The sequence below is a fragment of the Bos indicus x Bos taurus genome, chromosome 21 (genome assembly GCF_003369695.1).
Source record: "Bos indicus x Bos taurus breed Angus x Brahman F1 hybrid chromosome 21, Bos_hybrid_MaternalHap_v2.0, whole genome shotgun sequence".
Lineage (NCBI taxonomy): Eukaryota > Metazoa > Chordata > Mammalia > Artiodactyla > Bovidae > Bos > Bos indicus x Bos taurus.
The window spans coordinates 69646209-69668379 of NC_040096.1; the positions used below are offsets into that span (position 1 = coordinate 69646209).

A 22171-nucleotide genomic window follows, 5' to 3' on the forward strand; every position below is an offset into this window, starting at 1 on the left:
GGTCAGAGGCCAAGTTCTAGAGAAAGGGGTCACTTCTGCGGGGGACACAAGGGATGAGCAGCTGGCTGTGCCTGAGATGGGGGCAGGCAAAGGTAAGGACTGGGAGGAAGATGGGGGAGTCAGGTGTGACCACACTTCCTGTCGGCTTGGCCAAGGCTGGGGTTGTTTGGGGAGCACTTTCTCTGCCTTCTCTCCCTCCCCTACTCTTGTCCTCTTTACAGCTTTATTGAAGCATAATTTCATGCCATAAAACTCACCTATGCACATTCCGTGCTTTTTAACCAGTTCACAGAGTTCTGCAACCATCAGCACAATCCAACTATAGACCAGTCTCCTTGCCCACAAAAATTCCCTCATGCCCACCTGCTGCCACACCCTGGTCCCAGCCTCTGTCCAGGTCACCTGCTTCCTGTCTCTGTACACTTGCTTTCTGGACTCTTCCTATAGATGAAAAGTAATATTCGTTGGAAGGACTGAGCTGAAGCTCTACTATTATGGCCACCTGATGCAAAGAGCCAACTCGTTGGAAAAGACCCTGACGCTGGGAAAGATTGAAGGCAGGAGGAGGGGGCCACAGAGGATGAGATGGTTGGATGGCATCACCCCCTCAATGGACATGAGTTTGAGCGAATTCTGGGAGATAGTGAAGGACAGGGAAGCCTGGCATGCTGCAGTCCATGGGGTCGCAAAGAGTTGGATACGACTTAAGCAACTGAACAATAACACATCATATAGTGTTTTGTATCTGCCCTCCTCCATGTCTAGGCGAGTCCTCGTAGATTCCCGGCACTTCTATTGTGGGGTCGTCTGGTAAACTTAAGGCTAGCTCTGAAATTACCCAAACTGCTTTCCAAAGTGGCCGTGCGGATCCCGCTCTTCAGTGGTAGGAAGAAGGCTGAAGGGGCAGGACAGAGGCAGGTAGGGGTGGGGTGGGGACGAGGTAAGGGGTAAAGGGGGCTGGCTAGGCAGAGGCTGGACTGGACAGGAAGGGGCCGGGCGGGGGTCTGCAGGCGTAGGTTTGAAGGGGAGAGTCGCCGGCCGGTCAGGAGGAGCACCCTCCTGCGTGGCGCGGGGCTGATCGGTCGAGGGACGTCCCCCGGTGCCCGGGTGCCGGCCCCCGCGTCTGCGGCCTGGTGCGCGCGGCCGGGCCCGGGAGCCCGCAGCGGCCTGGCCCGAGAGGGCTCGAGGAGGCCGAGGATCGCTCCCGGGGTTGTTCGCGCCCAGCAGCGCTGCCCTCCTAGCCGCCGGCGGTTGCCCTGCCGCCGTTTGGAGCAACCGGAGGTGCGGAGCTGATTGGTGGGATCAGGACAAGACGTGTCGGGGCTGCCGAGATTGAGTCGCCCCGCGGAGCTCCCAACGCCGATTGGTGCTCGACGCACCGGAAGTGCCTCCGCAAGGGGCGGCACAGACAGCACCCAATGCCGGAGGCGCCGCTCATTGGGGGAGCTGGAGGCGTGTCCCAGCTTGCGCGGTGACTGGGCGCAGGCCCAGCGGGGGCGGGACATGCGCAGCGATTGGGCGCAGGGACCCCGCGCTCGCGGGGATTGGACGCGCGGAGGCTGTGGCGCGCTGTCCCGGAGAGGCCAGTGGGAGCTCCATGGGGAGGCGGCGGCTGCGCCGGCCCGACCCGGCGGACGCGGCCCGGGCTCTGCCCGAGGCCATCGCTGCGTTGAGCCGGACGCTGCCCGCCGCGCCCAGCCCCGAGACCTTCCGCCGCGCCAAGTTCGACCATCCGGAGGCGGTGAGGCCAGCAGGGCAGGCAGCCGGGCGCGGTGGGCCCGTGGGTGGACGAAGGGAGGTGGCCAGCTCCACTGGCAGTCGTTCTTTGATCCCCGCAGGCCCCCGCGCTCTGGCGGCTGCTCTTTCGTGTGCTCTCGCCGCTGCCCGCCGACGGCGCCTCGGCCTCGCTCGCCCTGGGTAAGCCTTCCCGCCAGGCCCGCCCTGGCCGGCCCCGGCCCCGCCCACCAACCACTCACGGGACAGCCCTCTGCAGAGCCCCGCCCATCTCCCCGCTTCCCCGCCAGACCGGTCCTGGTGGCCCCGCCCCGCCCCTCCCACCATCCACTCAGGGGACAGCTCTCTGCAGAGCCCCGCTCACCTCCCCGCCTCCTCATCGGACCCTCCGTGGTGGCCCCGCCCCTCCCCGCCTCCTGGCTAGGTCCCCGTGTTCCTACGGGACCCTTCCGAGCGTGCTCTCTGCTCTGGGGTCGCGCGTGGGGCCCTTCCATAGAGTCTGAGGGAGTGTCGCCTCCAGTGGGTGGCCCTCCTGAGCTGGCGTCTCCTATCGCAGAGGCTCAAGCCCGCTGGGTGAAGTCGGCGCTGCGCTCCCAGGGCTACCCTAGGCGGGCGCTGGTGCAGCTCCCGGACGACGGCTCACAGGGTGGCCGCGAGTTGCTGCTGGCCCTGGCCTGGCTCCTGGCCCGCGGGCCCCTGCCCGAGCGGCTGCTGACCCAGAGCCATGTGAGGCTGGGCGACGAGATACCCGTGTGTGAGGTGAGTGCAGGAATCCCAGCCCGGGCCGGAATCTGGGGTGCGGGAGCTGGATCGGCAAGGTCGGCCCTGTGGGGGTCAGCGTTGCCCTCCTGAATGCTCGGGGGAGCACACGGAGGCAGGGCAGGGCCCGGTGTGTCCACAGGGTCTGTCCCCAACTCTTCCTGGCACCCCTCAGACCTGGCGGTGGTCACTCGCCTGGGCCTCCTTTCCCTTTTGGGGTACCCTGTGTGGGGTGCAGGGGCAGCGTGTGACCATTGCCCCCTCCGCAGTGTGAGGCCCTGGCCAGCCCTGGCCTGCCTGCTCCGAGTGTGGAAGCAGAAGGCTGTGTGGACATCCGCCACCTGCAGTGGCTGATGGGGAAGCTGCGGCTCCAGTGGCGAAACCTGATGGCCAGTCAGCAGGAGCAGTGCGCCCTCCTGGGCAAGGTAGTGCCGCTCGCGCAGCGCCTCTCTGCTGCACAGGCCTGTCCAGCTTCCCAGCTCAGGATGGGGCTGGTCTTTGGCTGGATGTGGGTCTTCCCAGGCCTGGCTGGGGACTGACTGGTTGGGGGTGGCCCGACGGTGGGACGCTACGGCTCCGGATTGTCCAGGAGGGGCCTTGAGCAGGTGCTGCTGGGCGTCTGTGGGGCAGGGAATCAGGGAAGCCAGCGGGGGGAAGGTACCTTGTCCTCCCACTATCTCCTGGGTGTAGGCTCACAGGCAGTGGGCAGCTCTATCGGGGATCCTAAAGGCTGGTAGGGCTCAGCTGTGGGGGCACAGGGGTCCCCCTACTGGCCTAGGACATGTTCTGGGCTGAGAAGTAACTGGGTAGGTGGCCTGGGCTCCCTCTAGCACAGGACTCTTTGGTGCTAGAACCCCTGGCAGAGGGTCTTTTGCTCAGCTCGCGTTTCCTGGGACGCCTTCACCCCTTCTTGTCTGGGCTCCCTCTGCTCCTGCTGTGTGGGACGGGCCCCCCTGCTGACCTCCCTGCTGCCCTCAGGCCTCCCCTCGCTGGTGCACCTCCCTGCCCCCCAGACCCAGGTGGTCTGTGTCCCTGCCATTGGCCTCACTGGGCCACCGAGCCTGTCTGGGGCTGTTTCTGCCACCGCCCAGGCCTGCCACTTGATGGTCTGCTGAGGGCACAGGGGTGCAGGAGCTGGGCGGGGGTGCTCCTCCCTCTGCGGGGCCTCCTGGTGGCCCCGAGCCAGCCTCAGCAGTGCTGACTGCTGTCCCTTGCTGGGCCCTCTCTGAACCCCCTTTCCTGGTCTGTACCTTGCCTAGTGCTGGGGGGCACCCACATGCTCAGCATGGGGTCTGCGCTGCGTTTCAGATCCACTCATACACCCGTGGCTGCCACAGTGACCGCAGCCTTGGCCACCTGTCTGTCACCGAAACGGAGCTGCTCAGAGACCCCGAGGGCGGCCGGCAGGTGAGGCTGGTGGGACCAAGGTGGGTGTGGCCCAAGGTGAGAAGGGGTCTGGGAGGGTGGCACACCCAGGCTGTGGGTGGTCGTCAAGCTCACCGTCTGGCTTGCGTGGGGGATGGGCACAACCTCTGTCCCTCTCCTTGCCCGGGCCTGCCAGTGCCGCCATCAGTGTGTGTGTGGCCGGGTACTGTCTGGGCCGTGGGGACAGCACAGGCATCGGGCGGCTGGCAGCCAGCTGTGGCGGTGGCGGGGGGGATGCTGGAATTAAGGAAGACGCCCAGGGTCTGGGCTGACGGGTGTGGGTGCCTTGAGCCTGTGGAGGTGTCGCCTGGTGATGGGCTGGGAGTGGCCCACTCTCTGCTGACCTTCTTTTCAGGAGCCCCCTCCATTACTGTGTCCTGCCTGGAGGCTCACGTGGCCAGGGGCTCCTGGGACAGACCGGTGGCCACGACTTGAGTACTGGGCTCTGGCCGTCCAGAGTGAGGCTGGCACTGCCTGGCCTGGGGGCACTTGGCCGGGAAGAATGACTGAGGCTCAGGATGGACCCAGCAGGTCTTGGCTGTAGTGCTGCGTGCTCCTGGGGGTCTGCTCCCTGATGTGGGGTCAGGGTGGCCCATGGGGCCCACCTGGCCAGTGTTCCTGGCGGCTGTCTGGCTGGCTCTGTGGGCAGGACTGTGCTTGGCCCTTGAGGTGCTGAGGCCGCATCTGGGTGTACTGAGATGCCCTTGGCCTGGTCCCCATTTGGGGTGACTCAGCGGGGCCCAGGCCTCCTGCCCCTGGTCCCCTGGTCGGGGGAGCATGGGGGCTGTGGCAGCCCCAGCCTGGTGCTGTCTGGGACCCCAGCCTCCGTGGGCGCTGTGGTGGGGGGAGCTCCCCCTCCGCCTGGGGGCTGGTGCGAGTTGGTGCCACAGTACTGAAAGCGTCGTCGTGGCCAGGCGGAGGGTTACGTTGACTTCCTCCCAAGGTTTGTGGATGGTCTGCGGGTGGCAGCTGGGAGCAGCCTACTTGAAGGGCCTGTGCTCTTGGGATGGGTCCCAGAAGCTTCTGGGATGGCCTCTGGTGCCGTCAGCGGCCAGGCGCGCTGTGGGCACTGGGCATTGTCCTTGTCCCCAGTCTGCTTCTGTACGGCCTGCCTGTTGGGGGTGTGGGCACCCCCGGGACTGTTCTTGGGAACCAATGAAGCTGCTTTTCTCACTCGCCACTGGGTGTGTGCGTGTGTGTGGTATGGGCACGTGGCTCCACCCTGCCAGGTCCACAGGCCTCCCCCAGGTCACAGGGCAGTTCTCACCGCAGGTAAGTCTGCCTCTACCCTGCTCCACTGGCTTTGGGCTGGGCCCTTGGCCTGGTGTTCAAGGCACCCCCTCCGTCTGGCCAGGGGTGTCCAGCCCCTGGTGGCATGACGATGGTCGTGGCCTGGGTCTCCGTGCAGCCTCTGAGAGAGAAGGCCATCAGGGCAGCCTCAGTGCTGGCTCCGGCTGCTTGTTGGGTCCCGGAGCACATTCTGGGCTCTCTTCTAGGAGTGGCCTGGGCCTTCCCAGGGGACCAGAGGCCTGGGAGGCTGTGGAGGCCGATGTGTCTGTCGCTTGCCGTGGGCCCTCTGGGTGGCCCACACCTGGCCTCACCCCCTTCGGCTTCCTGAGACCGTGGCGGCCCGGGCAGGTGGGCGGGCGCTCAGCACAGGGGCCGCCTGGACCCACGCGCGCCGGTGCGGGGTCTGTGGGTGCGGGCGTAGGGGCAGGGCGGGGCGCAGGGGGCCGTGCAACTGTGTTCTCCACGCTGGGCCCATGGCCTGTCCTCCGTCACCCTGAGCCAGGCACCGCCCAGCCCCTGCCCTGCCTTCAGGTTTAGGGGGTTACAGGGGAGGGGCTTCCCAGAGCCCAGAAGTCTCTGCTGTCCAGGACCCCCAGCTGCCCAAAGCCTCCAGGGTGCAACCCTCCGTCAGTGGGGATGTGGCGTGGAGTCCCGAGTGAGGGGCACCGGCACTCGGCCCCCACCCACAGGACCCACGGTTGGGGCGGGCACGGAGGCTCCCGGGGTGGTCGAAGGCCTGAGGGTGCTGGAGGTGAGGCCGCCCGCTCCTCCCGTCGGCCTGCTGTGAGGCAGGAGTGCGGTGAGCATGATGGCGGGGCCCTGCGCTTGGCTCTGACCCGCGGGGCTTGCCTTGCAGCTGTTGCGGCGGCTGGAGATGGAGAATGCGCGGCTGGAGGCGGCCCTGGAGTGGCGGCACCGGGAGCTCATCTTCTGGCAGTGGATGGTCAGGAGGCACCCCCCACCCCCTGCCTGTCCTTCCCCTCCACACCCCTCCCCTCCCATCCCAACCCTCCCCTCCCCTGCCCTGCCCTGCCCTGCCCTGGCCACAGCAGCCCTGGGCCTTGGTGGGTCTTCCCATTTTCCAGGCGAGAAGAGAGGTCTCGGGGACGCCCCCTCACCCAACCCTGAAGCTGGTTTTTCACCTGGGCCTTGGGTTTCGAGTGTGGGGCTCTTTCAGACATCCGTCTGTCCCATCTCCACCCTTCCCAGCTCCTGAGGAGACCCAGGAGGTCCTCAGGGGGTCTCAGCCTTCTGGAAGTTTGCCCTCTGTGCGTCCCTGGTGTCCAGGCCCCTGGGGGTGAGGGTCGGTCCAGCCCCCTCTGTGACCTAGGGGTGGGAGCTGAGCCCTGCTCGCTGTCCCCGCTGGCTGGGGAACCTGGCCCATGGTCGAGGCCCAGGCCTGCCACCCTCCTTCTCACTGAGGTCTCTCCCTGCAGGACACAGTCCTGGACGCCTGCTCCCCGGAGGCCTCACCGCTCACATTTCTGCCCAGGATCCCCGAGCCAGGGCCTGGAGCGGCGCGGCTGCTGGCGCGGGAGCTGCAGACCTTGCAGGAGGAACTGCGGGAGGCGGCAGAGGCCCGGCGGGCCGCCTGGCAGGCTGTGGTGAGCTGGCTGTGGGCCTGGGCCACTTGACCATGGACTTCCATGCTGGGGTTGCTCCCTTCGCTCTGTTTGGAAGACGTGGGCTCACCTGCCAGACTCCCCGGTGCCTCACCCCAGCAACCCTGTTGGATGGCTGGAGTGCTGGGTGGGGCTGATGGTGGGCTCCCCGGGTCTGTGCCCTGGGCCCTGAGCAGGCCCCTGGGACTCGGCCTGCAGGGAGCAGCCAGGCCCAGTTCCCCGCCACGCCTCAGGGAGGAGCTGGGCCCGAGGCAGGGTGGTGGGCCACGTCCCAGGCGCCTAGTGCCCCCGGCTTGGGGCTGAGGTGCTCGATGAGGGTGAGACAGCCTGGAGGGACCAGGCCTCGGAGCAGTGACGTCTAGGCAACGGGAGGGGCTGCTGCGGGGCTGGGGCGGGGGTCAGGCTCAGTGAGAGCCAGGGAGCCCGGGGAGTGTCCTGGTAGACGGCTCGTCCTTGGCTCACTTGCTGCCGTCTCCTGTACAGGTTGGTGGCCACGGGCCCGAGTGGAGAGCCGCGAGGCGGGCCCTGCAGACGGCTGTGGCGCAGGACCTGGCAGCCCTGCAGCGGGCCTGGGAGCAGGACGAGGGCCGGGCCCGGCCCCACGGGCCCCGCCGGCTGGTGAGGACCGAGGCCAAGGTGCCTGGCGGCCCGGGCCTGTGGGCCGCCGAGGCGACAGAGGCGCTCAGGGCCCGGGAGGCCTGCCTGGAGGCGGCGCTGCGCCAGCTGCAGGGCCAGTGTCGGCAAGAGCTGGCCAGGCTGGCAGGAGCGCGGCCTGGCCTCATCTGGGTCCCGCCGCCCGCACGCTGAGCGCTGCAGGAGCCCCCGCGTCCGCACGGCCTTGGACGGGCAGGGTCCATCCCCCAGCGGTGCAGGCTCTGGGACCCGGGGCCCCACCTCGGGCAGAGCGCGCCTGCGCCCTGCGGGCCTGGAGCAGGCCCCGGCTCTGCCCCCAGGAGGTCGTGGCAGCCCACCGTGGTGCCGTGGGCGTCAGGCCTTGCTGAGCACTCTGAGGAACACTGTGGAGGCCTGCTGGCAGAGCCGAGGCTCCAGCTGGCCTCTCTGGGGAGATGGGCGCCCCTCAGGCCCAGGGAGGGCCCCTGGGCAGGGTGGTGAGGCGGGGCCAGCCCAGGGCTGCCCGGGTGCTGGACAGACGGGCACGGCCTGCAGCACGGGGCGGGTGTTGGGCAGTGTGCCCTGGGTGCCTCTGCACACCCCACTTGGGCCAGCCTGTGCCTGGGACGTGTGTGGTTATGCGTGAGTGTCAGATCAGAATGCCCGACGGGAGCCCTGGGTGGGGGCTCTGCTCTGCCCTTGGGGGCGGTGCCCAGGGGCCCAGCGGGGAGGCCGCTGCAGACAGAGCGGCTTTGTTTCCAAGGCCATGCAGGAGCGGGGCCCGCCTGACAAAGAGCCGTCTGTCCGGGGATGTCCCGCCAGAGCCAGCCTGTCCCCGTCCTGGGAGCTTGGCTTCTCGTGCTCACGCCCCGCCCCCTGTGGGCACAGATGGGGCCTGGCCTCCTGGACCAGGCTGCCCTGTTCCCCAGGTCCCTGGGCCCCCAGGGTACGTTCTCATTGGTACTTTGCCGTCCGCCTGGGGAGCGCTGGCCCATGCCTGGGGGCACCAGCTGGTGCAGGCCTTTGTCCCGGGTGGGGGCATGCCCATGGTGCCTCTGCACTGGCCTCTGGAGCATCGGCCAGAGCCGGCAGCGGTGAGTGGATGCCCCTCTGAGGACTGCCTGTCTGACCCTACCCCGCGGCCGGCCTCTGGGTTCCCTGCACCCGCTCCCTGGCCGGAGCCCTCCTGCCAAGGCTGTGGCTCCCTGCTGCCTGCAGTTGGGGTCCAGGCACCTGACCCAGGCCCTCCACCTCAGGTGTTGAGGCCGCTTCTCATTTCCCTGCCACCACCCTCCTGCCTGCCGGACGGTAACAAGTCCACAGAAGGATGCCCTGACTCCTGTGGATCCTCTGGGGCCGTGATGGCCACGGCCTTCGGGGCCCGAGCTTTAGAAACACAAGTGGGAGCTCAGTGCCTCAGGGCTGTCGCTGCTCCGCTGACCCGCGGGCCCAGGACACTTCAGCCAGAATCCCCGTGTGTCCGTGTGTCTGTGGGACTTGGGGTGCTGATCCTGAAACACGAGGTGGCCCAGCCTGAGAGGCCAGGCTGGTGGGCGGTGGGGGCCCCTGTGGTGACCCTGAGACAGGAGCTTGCCCAGGTTGCGGGGTGCAGGCTGGGCCCCTGGGGTTGGGCTCCTCCTGCTGTCGTAATAAATGAGCCTGGTCACAATCCGGCCACTTCGGGGGGCTGAGGTCCAGTGGGCAGGCCAGAGGCCCCAGAGAATCTGCCCTGGGCCTCAGACCTCACCGGCTCCTTCTCTGACCCTCCGCTGCCTCTCCACCTCTGCACTCCCCCTGGCCTGCTGGCCACCAGAGTCCCCTTCTGCTTGTGATGTGACAGGTTTACAGGCTGGACCCCTGGGCTCAGATCCTGCCCCCAACCCCTGGCCTCGTGTGGGGCAGCCAGACCCACGTGTGTCCTGGAGCCAGCCCGGCCTCCCACCCGCAGACACAGCCCTGCAGGAGGTGGGCACACCGCGCCCCGCTCGGTGGGGACTCGCTGCATTGAGGCGGAGGCCCGGTCACTGAAAGGAGCTGGAGCGGCAGCTCGTTGCGACACCTGCTGTGTGTCAAGGCTGGAGTGCAGCGGATGGAGCTGTCTGTCCAGGGGCCCCAGAGGAGAGAAAACGGGCAATCAGATGAACCTTCGCTGTAACCAGGGGCGGCGGGCAGGGCCGCCTGTGGGTGAGGTGTGGGGCGGGGGCGGGGTGCCTGGATGCGAACCGCGCTGCCCCCAAGGAGAGAGGCAAGGAGTGAGGGTCACGGCACGCGGGCCCCCTGCCGAGGCCTCCTGGGGTCCAGGGGCCGAAGCTCCAAGTCTTCTAGAACACAAGCCCGTCGCAGAAGACGTGCAGGAGACCTGCACGCAGAACAGCCGTGATTCAGGCAGGGAGGGCTCGCCCCCGCCGGGCCTCCCTGGCGGTCCCGCCGTGAGACTCCATGCTTCTGCTGCAGGGTGCGCCGGTTCCACCCTCCGGTCGAGGACCTAAGATCCTCGCTTGATGTGGCCAAAAAAAGGCGCTGATCACGCGCGTGTGACCTTGGGGACATGCGGCTCTAGGGTCCCACTCGCCCCCATGCCCCTGTCCTGGGTCACCCGTGGCCTTAGAAGGCAGGGCGAGGGCCCAGGTGCCCCCTGCAGCCGGGTGGCTCTGCTGCCCGCGCCCAGACTCTTATCCCCGCCGCTCCGTCTCCATGGTCCTCCGGGCGCTGGACCTCCCTGCCCCCTGGCTGGCCCCCATCTCCCTCGCCTTATCTGCACTGGTCGACCTTGGCCTGGGGGCGTGGCTGACTAGTCAGGACCACAGTCCCTCCAGACGCCCCTCCAGGTGGCTTGAGGGTGTTCCCCGATCCCGCTGAAGTCCAGGTGCGGGTGAGCAGGATCATCTCTGAGTGGCATGTAGGAGACAGTCCCTGTTGGCGGGGCCCAGCTGGCCACCCGTGCCCTCCCCGTGGGTGTGGCCGCTGCCCACGAGGTGCCCGTGAGCTCTGGGGCCTCAGCTGGGTCCTGGCTGCCAAGTGCGGCCGAGCAGCGGGCTCTCCGCTTGGCGGGGTGGGGGCTGATTCTCCACTCGTCCGACAGCCAGGACCACTGCGGTGCCCGTGCCTGCCCTGGGGCTGGGGGCGGGTGGGGGCCACCCCCACCCACCCACCCCCGGTGTCTGGGGGAGAGTGGACACCCAGACGAACCTGCATAAGGGGTAGGGGCGCGCCCTGTTGGGTGGGGAGGCCTGAGGTGACAGCAGTGGTCAGAGCAGCCCTGCCGAGGGTGGGGAATGGGCGGGGAGGACTTAGAGCAGCCCTGCCGGGGGTCAGGTGTGGGGAGTGGGCAGGGAGGACTGGGTGCTGAGTGTCCTGTCCAGGAGCGGGGTCAGGAAAGGGGGTGCTTCTGGGGAGACTGCGTAGGAGCGGCACGGGCTGCAGGCTCTCCTGTCTCTGGTGGGGGAGGTGGTACCCTGTCCAGGGCCAGGTCCCGTCTTGGTTCTGAACGGCCCCTCTGGCCCAGGTGGGGAGCGTCTGGGGCTCAGTGAAGGGTGGGTGAGGGTCGGGCTGGCGCCTGGGGTCTGTCGCTCTCTTGGCTGTCGGGCGTGTCCGCTGGTGGCTTGTCTTCAAAGCTGTTTTTCTTCTTCTAGCCTCTGTCTCTTGTTTTAGCAGCCCTGTGTCTTCACTGTGGCCTGTCCAGCTGGGGCTCTGGGGCTGGGTTGTGGTGTGTGGGACCTGAGATCCCCAGCGAGGGGTTGAATAGGTCCTCCTGCACTGGGAGTGTGGAGTCTCATCCACTGGGCCAACAGGGAATTCCCTCTTCTGGTCTTTATTTACAAGTCCCATCTCCCCTTCCCATTTAGGGACATTATTAAATTGTGGTAAAAAACACAACATTAAATTTGCCATCTTAATCTGCCTGCCAATGTAGCAGACACTGGAGGCACAGGTTCAACCCCTGGGTGGGGAAGATCCCGGGAAGAGGGCATGGCAACCCACTCCAGTGTTCTTGCTTGGAGAATCCCATGGACAGAGGAACCTGGTGGGCTACAGTCCATGGGGTCACAAAGAGTTGGACACGACTGAACGTGAACACAAAATCATTTTTTAAAAATTGAAATATAGATCTGCAACCCGCATCCAGGAACAGAGCATTTTACTCCTCCCTCAGAATGAATGGAGACCAGAAATTGGATGCTTATGCCCAAGAAAGGCAGGATTTCATCCAGCACTTCTCCCAGACTGTGAAGGTGCTGACTGAGGAGGACATTGGGCACCCAGAGATAGGAGATGCCATTACCCGACTCAAGGAGGTCCTGGAATACAATGCCATCGGAGGCAAGTACAATCGGGGTTTGACAGTGGTGGTGACGTTCCGAGAGCTTGTGGAGCCCGGGAAAGAAGATCCTGACAGTCTACAGCGGGCCCTGACTGTGGGCTGGTGTGTGGAACTGCTCCAAGCCTTTTTCCTGGTGTCAGATGACATTATGGACTCATCCCTCACCCGATGGGGGAAGACCTGCTGGTATCAGAAGCCAGGCATAGGTTCGGATGCCATCAATGATGCTTTCCTTCTGGAATCATCCATCCACCGCCTGTTGAAGCTGTACTGTCGGGAGCAGCCCTATTACCTGGACCTGATCGAGATCAAACTGAGATCGGACAGACCTTGGACCTCATCACAGCCCCCCAGGGCAACGTGGATCTTGGCAGATTCACAGAAAAGAGGTATAAGTCTATTGTCAAGTACAAGACAGCTTTCTACTCCTTTTACCTTCCTGTAGCTGCTGCCATGTATATGGCGGGCATTGATGGGGAGAAGGAGCATGCCCATGCCAAGAAGATCGTGCTGGAGATGGGAGAGTTCTTTCAGATTCAGGATGATCACCTCGATCTCTTTGGGGACCCCAGTGTGACGGGTAAGATCGGCACAGACATCAGGACAAGTGCAGCTGGCTGGTGGTTCAGTGTCTGCAGCGGGCCTCTCCAGAACAGCGCCAAATCCTGCAGGAGAACTACGGGCAGAAGGAGGCTGAGAAGGTGGCCCGAGTGAAGGCGCTCTACGAGGAGATGAATCTGTCGGCTGTGTACATGCAATACGAGGAAGACAGTTACAACCACATTATGGGTCTCATCGAGCAGTAGGCTGCGCCCCTGCCCCCAGCCATCTTCCTGGGGTTAGCACAAAAGATCTACAAGTGGAAAAAGTGACCTAGAGTCTGTGAAGGTGGGGAAGGGAGGCTTCTCAATAAATTATTGTCTAACCTGTGAAAAAAAAAATTGAAATATAGTAGATTTATAATACTGTGTTAGTTTTGGGTATATAGCAAAATGATTCAATTATATATATATTTCAGATTCTTCTCCATTACAGGCGATGACAAGATATTGAATGTATTTCCCTGTGTTATACAGTAGATCTTGGTTGCCTATCTGTTTCACATTTAGTAGACTGTATCTTTAATACCATGGAAGTCAAAGTGTCCGTCGCTCAGTTGTGTCTGACTCTGTGACCCCAGGCTCCTCTGTCCTTGGACTTCTCCAGGCAAGAACCCTGGAGAGGGTTGCCATTCCCTCCTCCAGGGGATCTCAATCCCGTATTCCTGACTGATTCTTCCCTACCCCTTTTCCCTTCTGTGACCATAAGGTTTTTTTCCTCCTATGTCTGTGAGTCTGTTTCTTCTTTTTTTAAAATTAATTGGTTGATGACTTTTGGCTGCACTGGGCCTTCGCTGCTGTGTTCAGCCGTCCTCTAGCTGTGGCCTGGGCTGGTCTTTTCTGTGGTGCTCCAGCTTCTCACTGCAGCGGCTTTTCTCCTGCAGCACAGGCTCTAGGCTCACGGGCTTCAGGAGTTGTGGCTTACAGGCTTAGCTGCTCGGCACATGTGGAATCCTCGCAGACCAGGGATCGAAGCCCTGTCCCTTGCACTGGCAGTCAGACTCCCAGCCACTCGACCACCAGGGAAGTCCTGAGTCTGTTTCGGTTCTGTAAATAAATTCATCTGTATCATTTTTTAGTTCCCACTCGTGAATGATATACAATATTAATATTTCTCTTTGTGACTTACTTCCCCTAGTAGTATGATGTCTGGATCCACCTATGTTGCGAAAAGTGGCATTATTTCATTCTTTTTTATGCCATCCTAACCATTTATTTATTTTTAAATTTTATTTCAAATATTAATCAGATTGAACGCCGCCACCTGAATTAACCGATCCACGTGGATTTTTGCCTGATGTTTGCTGACTTTCAAAAATTGCTTTGCAGGAGTTCTTTGAAAATTCAAGATATGAACACATCATTGGTTTCACACATTATAGATATCTTCTCCATTCTGTCCCCCTCGTAGCTCAGTTGATAAAGAATCTGCCTACAATGCAGCAGGTTCCAGTTCGACCCCTGGGTTGGGAAGATCCCCCGGAGAAGGGAAAGGCTACCCACTCCAGTATTCTGGCCTGGAGAATTCCATGGACTGTTTGGACAGGGTCGCAAAGAGTCGGACATGACTGAGTGACTTTCACTTTCACTTTCCATTCTGTCGTTGGCTAAAGATTTGCTCATGGTTTCCCTTTGTTGAATAGAAAATTTAAATTTTGTTTTAATTGAATTATGGTTTTGCCTCTTGCTTTTTACAGTTAGCATTTGAAGATGTGTTTCTGTCTTGTGTCATGTTCTCCGCATTTCCTTCTTCAGTTTTTGCTTCATTCCATCCAGAGTCTGCCTCTGTGTGGAATCAGGCAGGAATCCAGATCTCTTCCATGCAGTGAGCCAGTTTCCAACACTGTCTACACACAAGCATGCCCTGGCCTCCTGGCTCTGTGCTGTCAGCTTCTCCACGCTCAGTCCCCTTCTCTCCCACCGGGCAGTTCACGCACCAGCAGCACCCTGCTCTCAGCCCCTGCATTTCGTCAGGGTTCGCCCTTAGGAGCAGAGCCAGTAGAGGTTCTAAATGAAGAGACGTGCTGTCTGCGGTTGCTGGTGTAGAAAGAGCCTGTGGTGGCGGTAGCTTCGTTTTGGCCGTCTTGCTGACGCTTACCAGTCAGCATGGTGGTGCTGTTCTTAGTCTTCAAGGGCACACGCCTCAGGTTTCCCCGTGAAGTACAGCACCATCTGTGCTCTACGTAACTTTGTACAACTTTTAGAAAGTTTCCTTCCACTCTTATTTTCCTAAGAGCCTTTTTAGAATCATAACTACCAAGTAGTTTATCTTCATTAATTAAGACAGTCATATGATTTTCTCCTTTACTTTATCATAATGAATTGCATTAACACATCAGCACCCCTTCCGAAGTCAAGCCACCCTTGCATTCCTGTGAGAAGTCCTGTTTGATCACAATGCTGTAACATTTAAATATTCAGTTGGTTTTGATTAGGTATAATTTTATTTAGAACATTTATATTGATACTCGAGGGGAAATAGGCCTATGACTTTCTTCTCCGTTTTTCTTTGTATTTCCCTTTTTCTGTTATGACTTTCTTTCTTCTCCGTTTTTCTTTGTATTTCCCTTTTTCTGTTATGGAATCAAGGTTACATTGGCCTCATCATAGCCTCTGCCATCTATTTTTTGGAATAACTTATTAAGATAGGAATTAATTAGGCCTTGAAACTTTTTTCTTGGTCACACTGGGTAGTACTCAGGCTGTTTGTTCCTTGGCCAGGGATTGAACTGTGCCCCTGCACTGGGAGTGTGGAGCCTTGTTTTTTTAAGCTTTATTTATTTGGCTGCACTGGGTCTTCATCGCTGTGCGTGAGCGTTCTCTAGTTGTGGCGCGCAGGAGTGACTGGTGGCGTGCGGGCGTCTCATCGCGTGCTGGGCTTCTCTGTTGTGGAGCATGGGCTCTGGGCACATGGGCTTGGTCGTTGTGGCGATCGGGCGGAGTTGCCCTGTGGCATGTGGGACCTTCCCAGACCAGGGATCAAACCCTAACCCCTGCATTGGCGGCTGGATCCTTAACCACTAGACCACCAGGGAAGGCCTGGGAATGTGGAGTGTTAACTCCTGGACCAGGGAAGTCCTGAACTTGACTTTTGCAGAGTAAAGGCTTTTGATTTTGACGAGGTCCCGTTTATCACTTTATCTCTTGTGGGCTGTGCCTTTGGTGTCACGGCTTTTTTTTTTTTTTTGACCAGTCCCAGGTCATGAAGATTTCCTTTTATGTTTCCTTCTGCAAATTTATAGTTTTTACATTTAGACATACTAACCACTTGGTGTTAATTTTTGTGTTAGATATTAGGTTAGCTTAAGGATTTTTTTTTTTTTTTTGGCATATGAATGTCCAGTTAGTGAAAATTCTATCCCTTCTCTGTCGAATCACCTTCACACCTTAGTTAGAGCTTATTGGTTGCGCTCAACAAAGCAGGAGTGGGAAGCAGCTTCCTCAGGCTGATGGAAGGAACCTGCCGCTTTCAAGAGACTTGTATCCAAAACATAAAAAGAATTCCTTCTTGCAACTCAACAGTAAGAGGACCATAGCACAATGGGAAAATGGGTAGTGGGTTTGAACAGATGTTCTCCACAGAAGATACACACTTGAGCAGTCAGCAGATGAGGGGATGCCCAGCGTCATGAGCCCCAGTGGGAAAGGCAACTCCAGCTTCGAGGAAATAGATGCCCCTTCACCCCCGGGGGGCTGTGGTCAGAAATACTGACACGTAACAGTCACTGGGGAGAATGTGAAGAAATCGGGGCCCTGATATGCTGCTGGTGAGAACGTACAACAGTCTGAAGACCAGCAGTTCCTCAGATTGTTAAACGTGGACTTACCTCATGACCCAGCAATTCCACTCCTGGGCATACACTCAAGAGAAATGAAGACACATGTCCACAGAAAGTCTTGTTCAGAAAAAAAATCTTGTACAAAGTGTCCATCGAAGCATTATTTATAGCCAAAAAGTGGGAACAACATAAATGTCCAACTGATAAATAAATCTGGAGTAAATGATGGAAGGTTACTTGGCAATAAAGAAGAATAAAGTAATGACAGATGCATTTGCTTCCTGAAATAAGTCACAGAAGACCGCATTGTATGAAAAAAAAAAGACCGCATTGTTTGATTCTATTAGCAGGAAGTGTCCAGAATAGGCAAAGAACAGATTAGTGGTTGCCTAGAGTTCAGGAAATTGGGGAAGAATTGGGGAGTGATTGCTAATAAGTATGAGGCTTCTTTTTGGGGGTGATGAAAATGTTCTATGATCGTGACATGTGTCGATATACTAAAAGACTTTGAATTGTAAACTTCAAATGTGTAAATTGCACAGTGTGTGAATTATAATAAGTCTGATTAAAAACTCGATCACACTGCTGTGGGTTTATTTCTGGACTCCAGTTTGTTCATATAGATCCACGTGCTTATCCTTTGACAATACCAACTGTTTTGATTACTTCAGATTTACAATGTCTTTTTTTCAAATTATTTATTTGGCTCCCCTAGGTCTTAGGTGCAGCGTGTGCGATTTAGTTCCCTGACCAAGGATTGAACCTGGGCCCCTTGCGTTGGGAGTAGAGTCTTAGCCACTGGGCCACCAGAGAAGTCCCCTACAATAACTCTTAAAATTGGTTAGTGAGAGTCCTCCAACTTCTCCCCTTCTTTCCAGAATTGTCTTGCTTACTCTCATTCCTTTGCAATTCTATATAAATTTTAGAGTGACCTTGTCTATATCTACAAAATTTCCTCCACGCGTTTTGATTGGAGTTGCATTATATCAGTAGGTCATTTTGGAGGAGACTGGCATCTTGACTACATTGCATCTTCTATCTCATGATCACAGTTTTCTATTTATTTAATCCTTGATTTCTTTCATCAGCATTTTGCAAGTTTCATCACACAGATCCTATACATGTTTTGTTAGATTTATATCAAAGTATTTAATTTTGAGGGGAGCTAAAGTGTTATTCCTCTAAAATTTTTGGTTTTCACTTGTCTGCTTCCAGTAGAAGCAGAATTGAAGTTGTTTTCACCTTGTATCCTACACCCTTATTAAGCTCACTTATTTGTACTTAGATATTTTTAAGTAGAATATTTGGGATTTTCTATATAGACTTTATTGTCATCTATGAATAGAGAGGGGGTTTCCCAGGTAGCTCAGTGGTCAAGAACCTGCCTGCCAATGCAGGAGACAAAAAAGATGTGGGTTTGATCCCTGGGTTGGCAAGATCCCATGCAGAAGGTCATGACAGCCCATTCTAGTATTCCTGCCTGAAGAATCCCATGGACAGAGGAGCCTGATGGGCTACAGGCCATGGGGTCACAAGGAATCAGACACAACTGAAGTGACTTAGCACACACTCACACATGCACGCATGAATAGAAAGAGTCTTCTCACTTTCTATTATGCATGCCATTTATTTTTCTTATTTGATTGCATTGGCCAGGACTGCTAGTCCAATAGTGAATAGTAGTGATTACACCACCTCATGCGAAGAGCTGACTCACTGGAAAAGACTCTGATGCTGGGAGGGATTGGGGGCAGGAGGAAAAGGGGACGACAGAGGATGAGATGGCTGGATGGCATCACCGACTCGACAGATGTGAGTTTGAGTGAACTCTGGGAGTTGGTGATGGACAGGGAGGCCTGGCGTGCTGCAATTCACGGGGTCACAAAGAGTCGGACACGACTGAGCGACTGAACTGAACTGAACTGAACTGAGTGGATACAGAGGACATCTTTGCCTTCTTTCTGATCTTAAAGTAAAACACCCAGTCCTTCAGAATTAACTATCACATTAGCTGTAGATTTGTTTTCTCTCTCTCTCTTTGAGATGTCCTTTATTTAGTAAAGATTTTCCTGTTTCTAGTTTTCTGAGAGTATTTATCATGGGTGGATACTGAATTCTGTCAAATGCTCTCTTTACATGAATTGATACGCTCATACGGTTTCTTCTTTAGACTGCTAATATAGTGGATCATACTGATTAATTTTCCCATGTGGAACCAGCCTTGTTTTTCTGAGATAATCTTCATGTGGTCGTGGTTTTTATTTTTTATGTTGCTTGATTCTATTTGCTAATATTTTGATGAGGATTTTTATGACATGATGACATTGGATTTTCTTTTCCCTTGTGGGTTGGTTGGATTTTTCCTGGTTCTTCATATGCAGAGTAATGTTGGATTGTGTCCTGCACATTTAAACGTTATGTTATAAATATCTGGTTTTGTTTAAATCCCATTGAGAATGGTGACATTTTTCTTTTCGCACACAATCAGCCCAGTTGGGTTCAAGCTGAAAATTCCAAATAGCCTTGTATGGACAGCGGTTTCAGCGTCCGTTCTCCTTTCAAAGCCTTTGCAGTGTCATTTGAATTCTGTCCCGTGTGGGCACTGCCAAGTGACCGGTGTGGGACCTGGGCAATGCTGTGTCCTGCGGTTCACTTCTTGGACTTGGTGTGACGCACACAGCTTGGGGTTGAGCCCAGAAGTCATAAACCACCTCATGGTTGCTCTCTGGAGCCCCTTCTCTGGCTTGTCTCTGTCACTTTCTGGCTGCCTGGGGCTCCACTTTCCAGTCCTCTGGCAGAAGTCTGGGGCTTTACTCAGCCCACCCTCCTGTACACTCCCCCGACTGGGCCTGCATCTTGAGACAGAAAAGGCCTGGCTCTCCCCCTCCCCTCAAAGCAGGTGGGTCCCACTCTGGACCATGTCTCTTCTTACTGGAGAGGAGGGTCTTAGCCCTAAAAAGGTGCTTGTGAACCCCGCTGCCTTGACTGCAGCCCGGCCAGAGGTGGGACTGCCCAGGGGCCCCAAACCAGCAAACAGAGCCACCCCTCCCCATCCCTCCTCTTTCCCTCGCTGAGCCAGAACTAGAGGGTTTCTGGAGCTCCCTGTCCTGTCACAGCCCCTGGATGACTGCTGGTGCAGGCAAGTCCAGCCCAGTGACATGGGGGAGACCCTGAAATTCGCCACCAGGTTGGTGCTTCCAGGCGGAGTCCAGCCCAGCGACACAGGGGAGGGCCCTGAAACTGCCACCAGGTTGGCGCTTCCAGTTCTGGCCCCCGCCCCACCATCTGCCTGCCTCTGCTGTCTTCAGAGGCCTCAGTGCCTCCTGCGCCACCTTCTCTCTGCAGGCGCGCTCACTGGGAGAGACCGGGCCCGTCTCACCCAAAGCGGGAGCCCAGGAGACGGGAAAGAAAAAGACCACAAACAAACGTAACTCCTTCGTCTTGCCTGGGCAGCTCTTCCTGTCTTGCCACCTTTGGCTTTTCTTTACTGAAGTGAGTGTGTGTGTGTGTGTGTGTGTGTGTGTACACGCACAGCGTATTCTGGACCACTGGAGGGTGAACTGCATGCATCCTGACAGTCCACCTGGACACGTCATCACGCCTCGTCCAGAAATGGTCTCCTGGGGAGCATCCTACCCCGGAGACCCCCGTGGTGATGCCACACGCCACCCTCCTTCAGTGCATATTTGCACGGCCAGTCCTTCCCCATCCACAATCCCATGATTTATATGTGTTTCTTGTAAACAGTATCCATTTTGATTAAAAAAAAAAACAAACAGAACAGACTGCTCATCTTAGTCTTTCCATGGGAATGCTTAGTCCATTTGCATCTAAGGTAATTACTGATAAGTCAGTTTGTGAACCTGCCGTCTTTAGTTTTCCCATTTCTGCAGCTGCTCTGTTTCCCCCGTCTTTTCTTGTTCACGGGGCTCATTATGGAGAAAAGTTCGTGGTTTCTTCCCACATGTGTGAGCGCTACGGTCTGCTCATGTTCCTTCGGCTCTGCAGCAAGAAGCTGCCGAGCGCCGTCTTAACTCACTACAGTCAGCTGGCCCTGTGCCTGTCACCTACTTCATGGGCCATTGTGGTTTGTATTTGTCTTCATGTTTTCTAAAACAGGGTCATTCCTAAGCACCTAAAATTTTTAAATGTGCCTCAGTTCACTTTTTTATTTTAAAGAGCCTTTGTTGAATTTGTTACAATATTGCTTCTGTTTTGAGGTTTTGTTTTTTCGGACACGTGGCTTGTGGGATTTCAGCTCCTTAAGCAGGGATCAAACGTGCACCCCCTGCACTGGAAGGTGAGGCCTCAACCACTGGACTTCCAGGGAAACCCCAGTTTACTTATGTTTTAAAAAACATTTATTTGGCTTCGGCAGGTCTTCGTGGCAGCATGTGGGATCTTCGGTCTTCCCTGCAGCACGCAGAACCCGGGCCCATGCATTGGGAGCACGGAGTCTCAGCCGCTGGACCTCCAGGGAAGCCCTGCTAAGCATTTTCATCACTACCGTGAGAGTCTGCGTTAAGACTGCCCCGTGGGTCTGCTGCGTCTTGCGCTCAGCTTTCCCTCCTGTCTCCCTGATCTCATATCTGGGATTCGTTTCTTTGCCCCGAGTGCCTCCTGTAGCAAGCCTGCGACAGCAAACTCTGTCTGAGTAAAGTCAGATTTTAGCTCGGCAGTTGTATTAGTAACCCACTGCTGCTGCGACAAGTCGCCACAGGCGAGCGCAGCACAGATTTAGTCTTACAGTTCTGCAGTCTCACTGGGCTCAAATCCAGGTGCTCTAGAGGAGAGTGGTTGCCCTGCCTTTCCAGCTTCTAGAGGCGCCTGTATTTCTTGGCTCCTGGCCAATCCCCGCACCTTCCAAGCCGGCTGTAGCCTCTTCAGATCTCTCTGACCCTCGCACTCCACCTCCCTCCCACAAGGAGGCTGGTGATGACAAGGCCTGCCCTGGCAATCTGGGATGATCCCAGATCTCAAGGCCTGTGATTTAATCACATCATCCAGAGGGAGCTGGCCTGCGTCCCAAGTGTTCTGGGCCTGTCTGGGGGCGCAGTGCGGGGGGCGCAGGGGGTGGACACACAGATGGGGGATTGGGAGGCAAGAGCTGGGTGCTGGGGCGGTGAGGGGCGCATGGCATGCAGAGCACTAACGCAGACATGCGGGACTGGGGTAAAGACTGGACTTTCCCAGCAGCCCCTGGGTGAGTGGGGAGGGCAGAGCAAGACAGGAGGTGGGCAGGGAGGCCTGGCGGGCAGCCCTTCCTCTAGGGCAGATGGCGGCTGGAGGTGTGGGCTCAGGGGACCCTGGGGGTGCCCTGGTCTCCTCTGCCTCCCCGTCCAGCCAGGATGGATCTGCCACAGGGTTGCTGGTGGTGCCTGCTGACCAGTCGGAACCTGCACCTCCATGCTGCAGGAAGTGGTCTTGGTACCTGGGCCCCTGGGCTCTGGAGACCTCCCTGGGGAAGGTAAACCATCCTTGTGGATCTGGGGCCCCTCCCTGGGCACAGAGGCAGCTTTGGAGCCCTGACTGCACTTCCTCCAGTGAGAGCCAGTGTATGAGTGGCTGCGGGTGCTGGTATCCGGCAGTCAACCATCCTGAGAGCTCAGCTCCAGAGCATCTCAACGTCTCCCTCATGCCTCTCAGGAACGGGCCAGGATGGCCTGCTGGCTCCAGGGCACCCCTGGAGGGCCTGATGCCGGGGAAGGGCAGTGGAGCCCATCATCTGCACAGACTCAGCCACCTGTGTGGGACCAGGCACTGCCGGGGCCTGGGTGTGAGCAGACAGGTGCAGTGGGTGCCCAGCGGGTCCCTTCACCTTCTGACCTGCTCTTCTCCGTCAGAGGCAGCAGGTAGGCAGCGGGTGCGCGCCCCTCCTCCGTCCCGGGGTGGACGTGGCTGCGATGTTGGGGGCGGTGCTCAGTGAGGGCAGGGTGGGGACTCCGATGGGTGGAAAGCGGCCTGAGCCTCCAAACCCTAGCATGCTCCCCGGATGGCTGCTCACTGCCCCTATTCTTTGGTCTCAGATGA

At 58.1% G+C, this 22171-nt stretch overlaps 1 protein-coding gene and 1 pseudogene across 3 annotated transcripts; both read left to right on the forward strand.

Annotated features, from left to right (window-relative positions):
* Positions 1-1306: 1306 nt before the first annotated feature.
* TEDC1 (tubulin epsilon and delta complex 1) lies at positions 1307-20819 on the forward strand. 3 transcript variants are annotated; one of them, XR_003507319.1, is made up of 9 exons: positions 1341-1741; positions 1839-1917; positions 2291-2493; positions 2763-2918; positions 3802-3900; positions 6065-6151; positions 6645-6812; positions 7314-8536; positions 20520-20819. XR_003507319.1 is itself a non-coding variant. In XM_027520899.1 (8 exons), exons 1-8 carry the CDS (start codon positions 1598-1600, stop codon positions 7635-7637), a joined length of 1260 nt encoding a protein of 419 aa, XP_027376700.1. In that variant the 5' UTR covers positions 1341-1597; the 3' UTR covers positions 7638-14031. The 3 variants fall into 3 exon arrangements, 1 of the variants encoding a protein (XP_027376700.1); XR_003507320.1 differs by lacking the exon at positions 2763-2918 and having other exon boundaries at positions 1307-1741; XM_027520899.1 differs by lacking the exon at positions 20520-20819 and having other exon boundaries at positions 7314-14031.
* On the forward strand, positions 11455-12693 carry LOC113879456 (annotated as a pseudogene).
* Positions 20820-22171: the final 1352 nt, after the last annotated feature.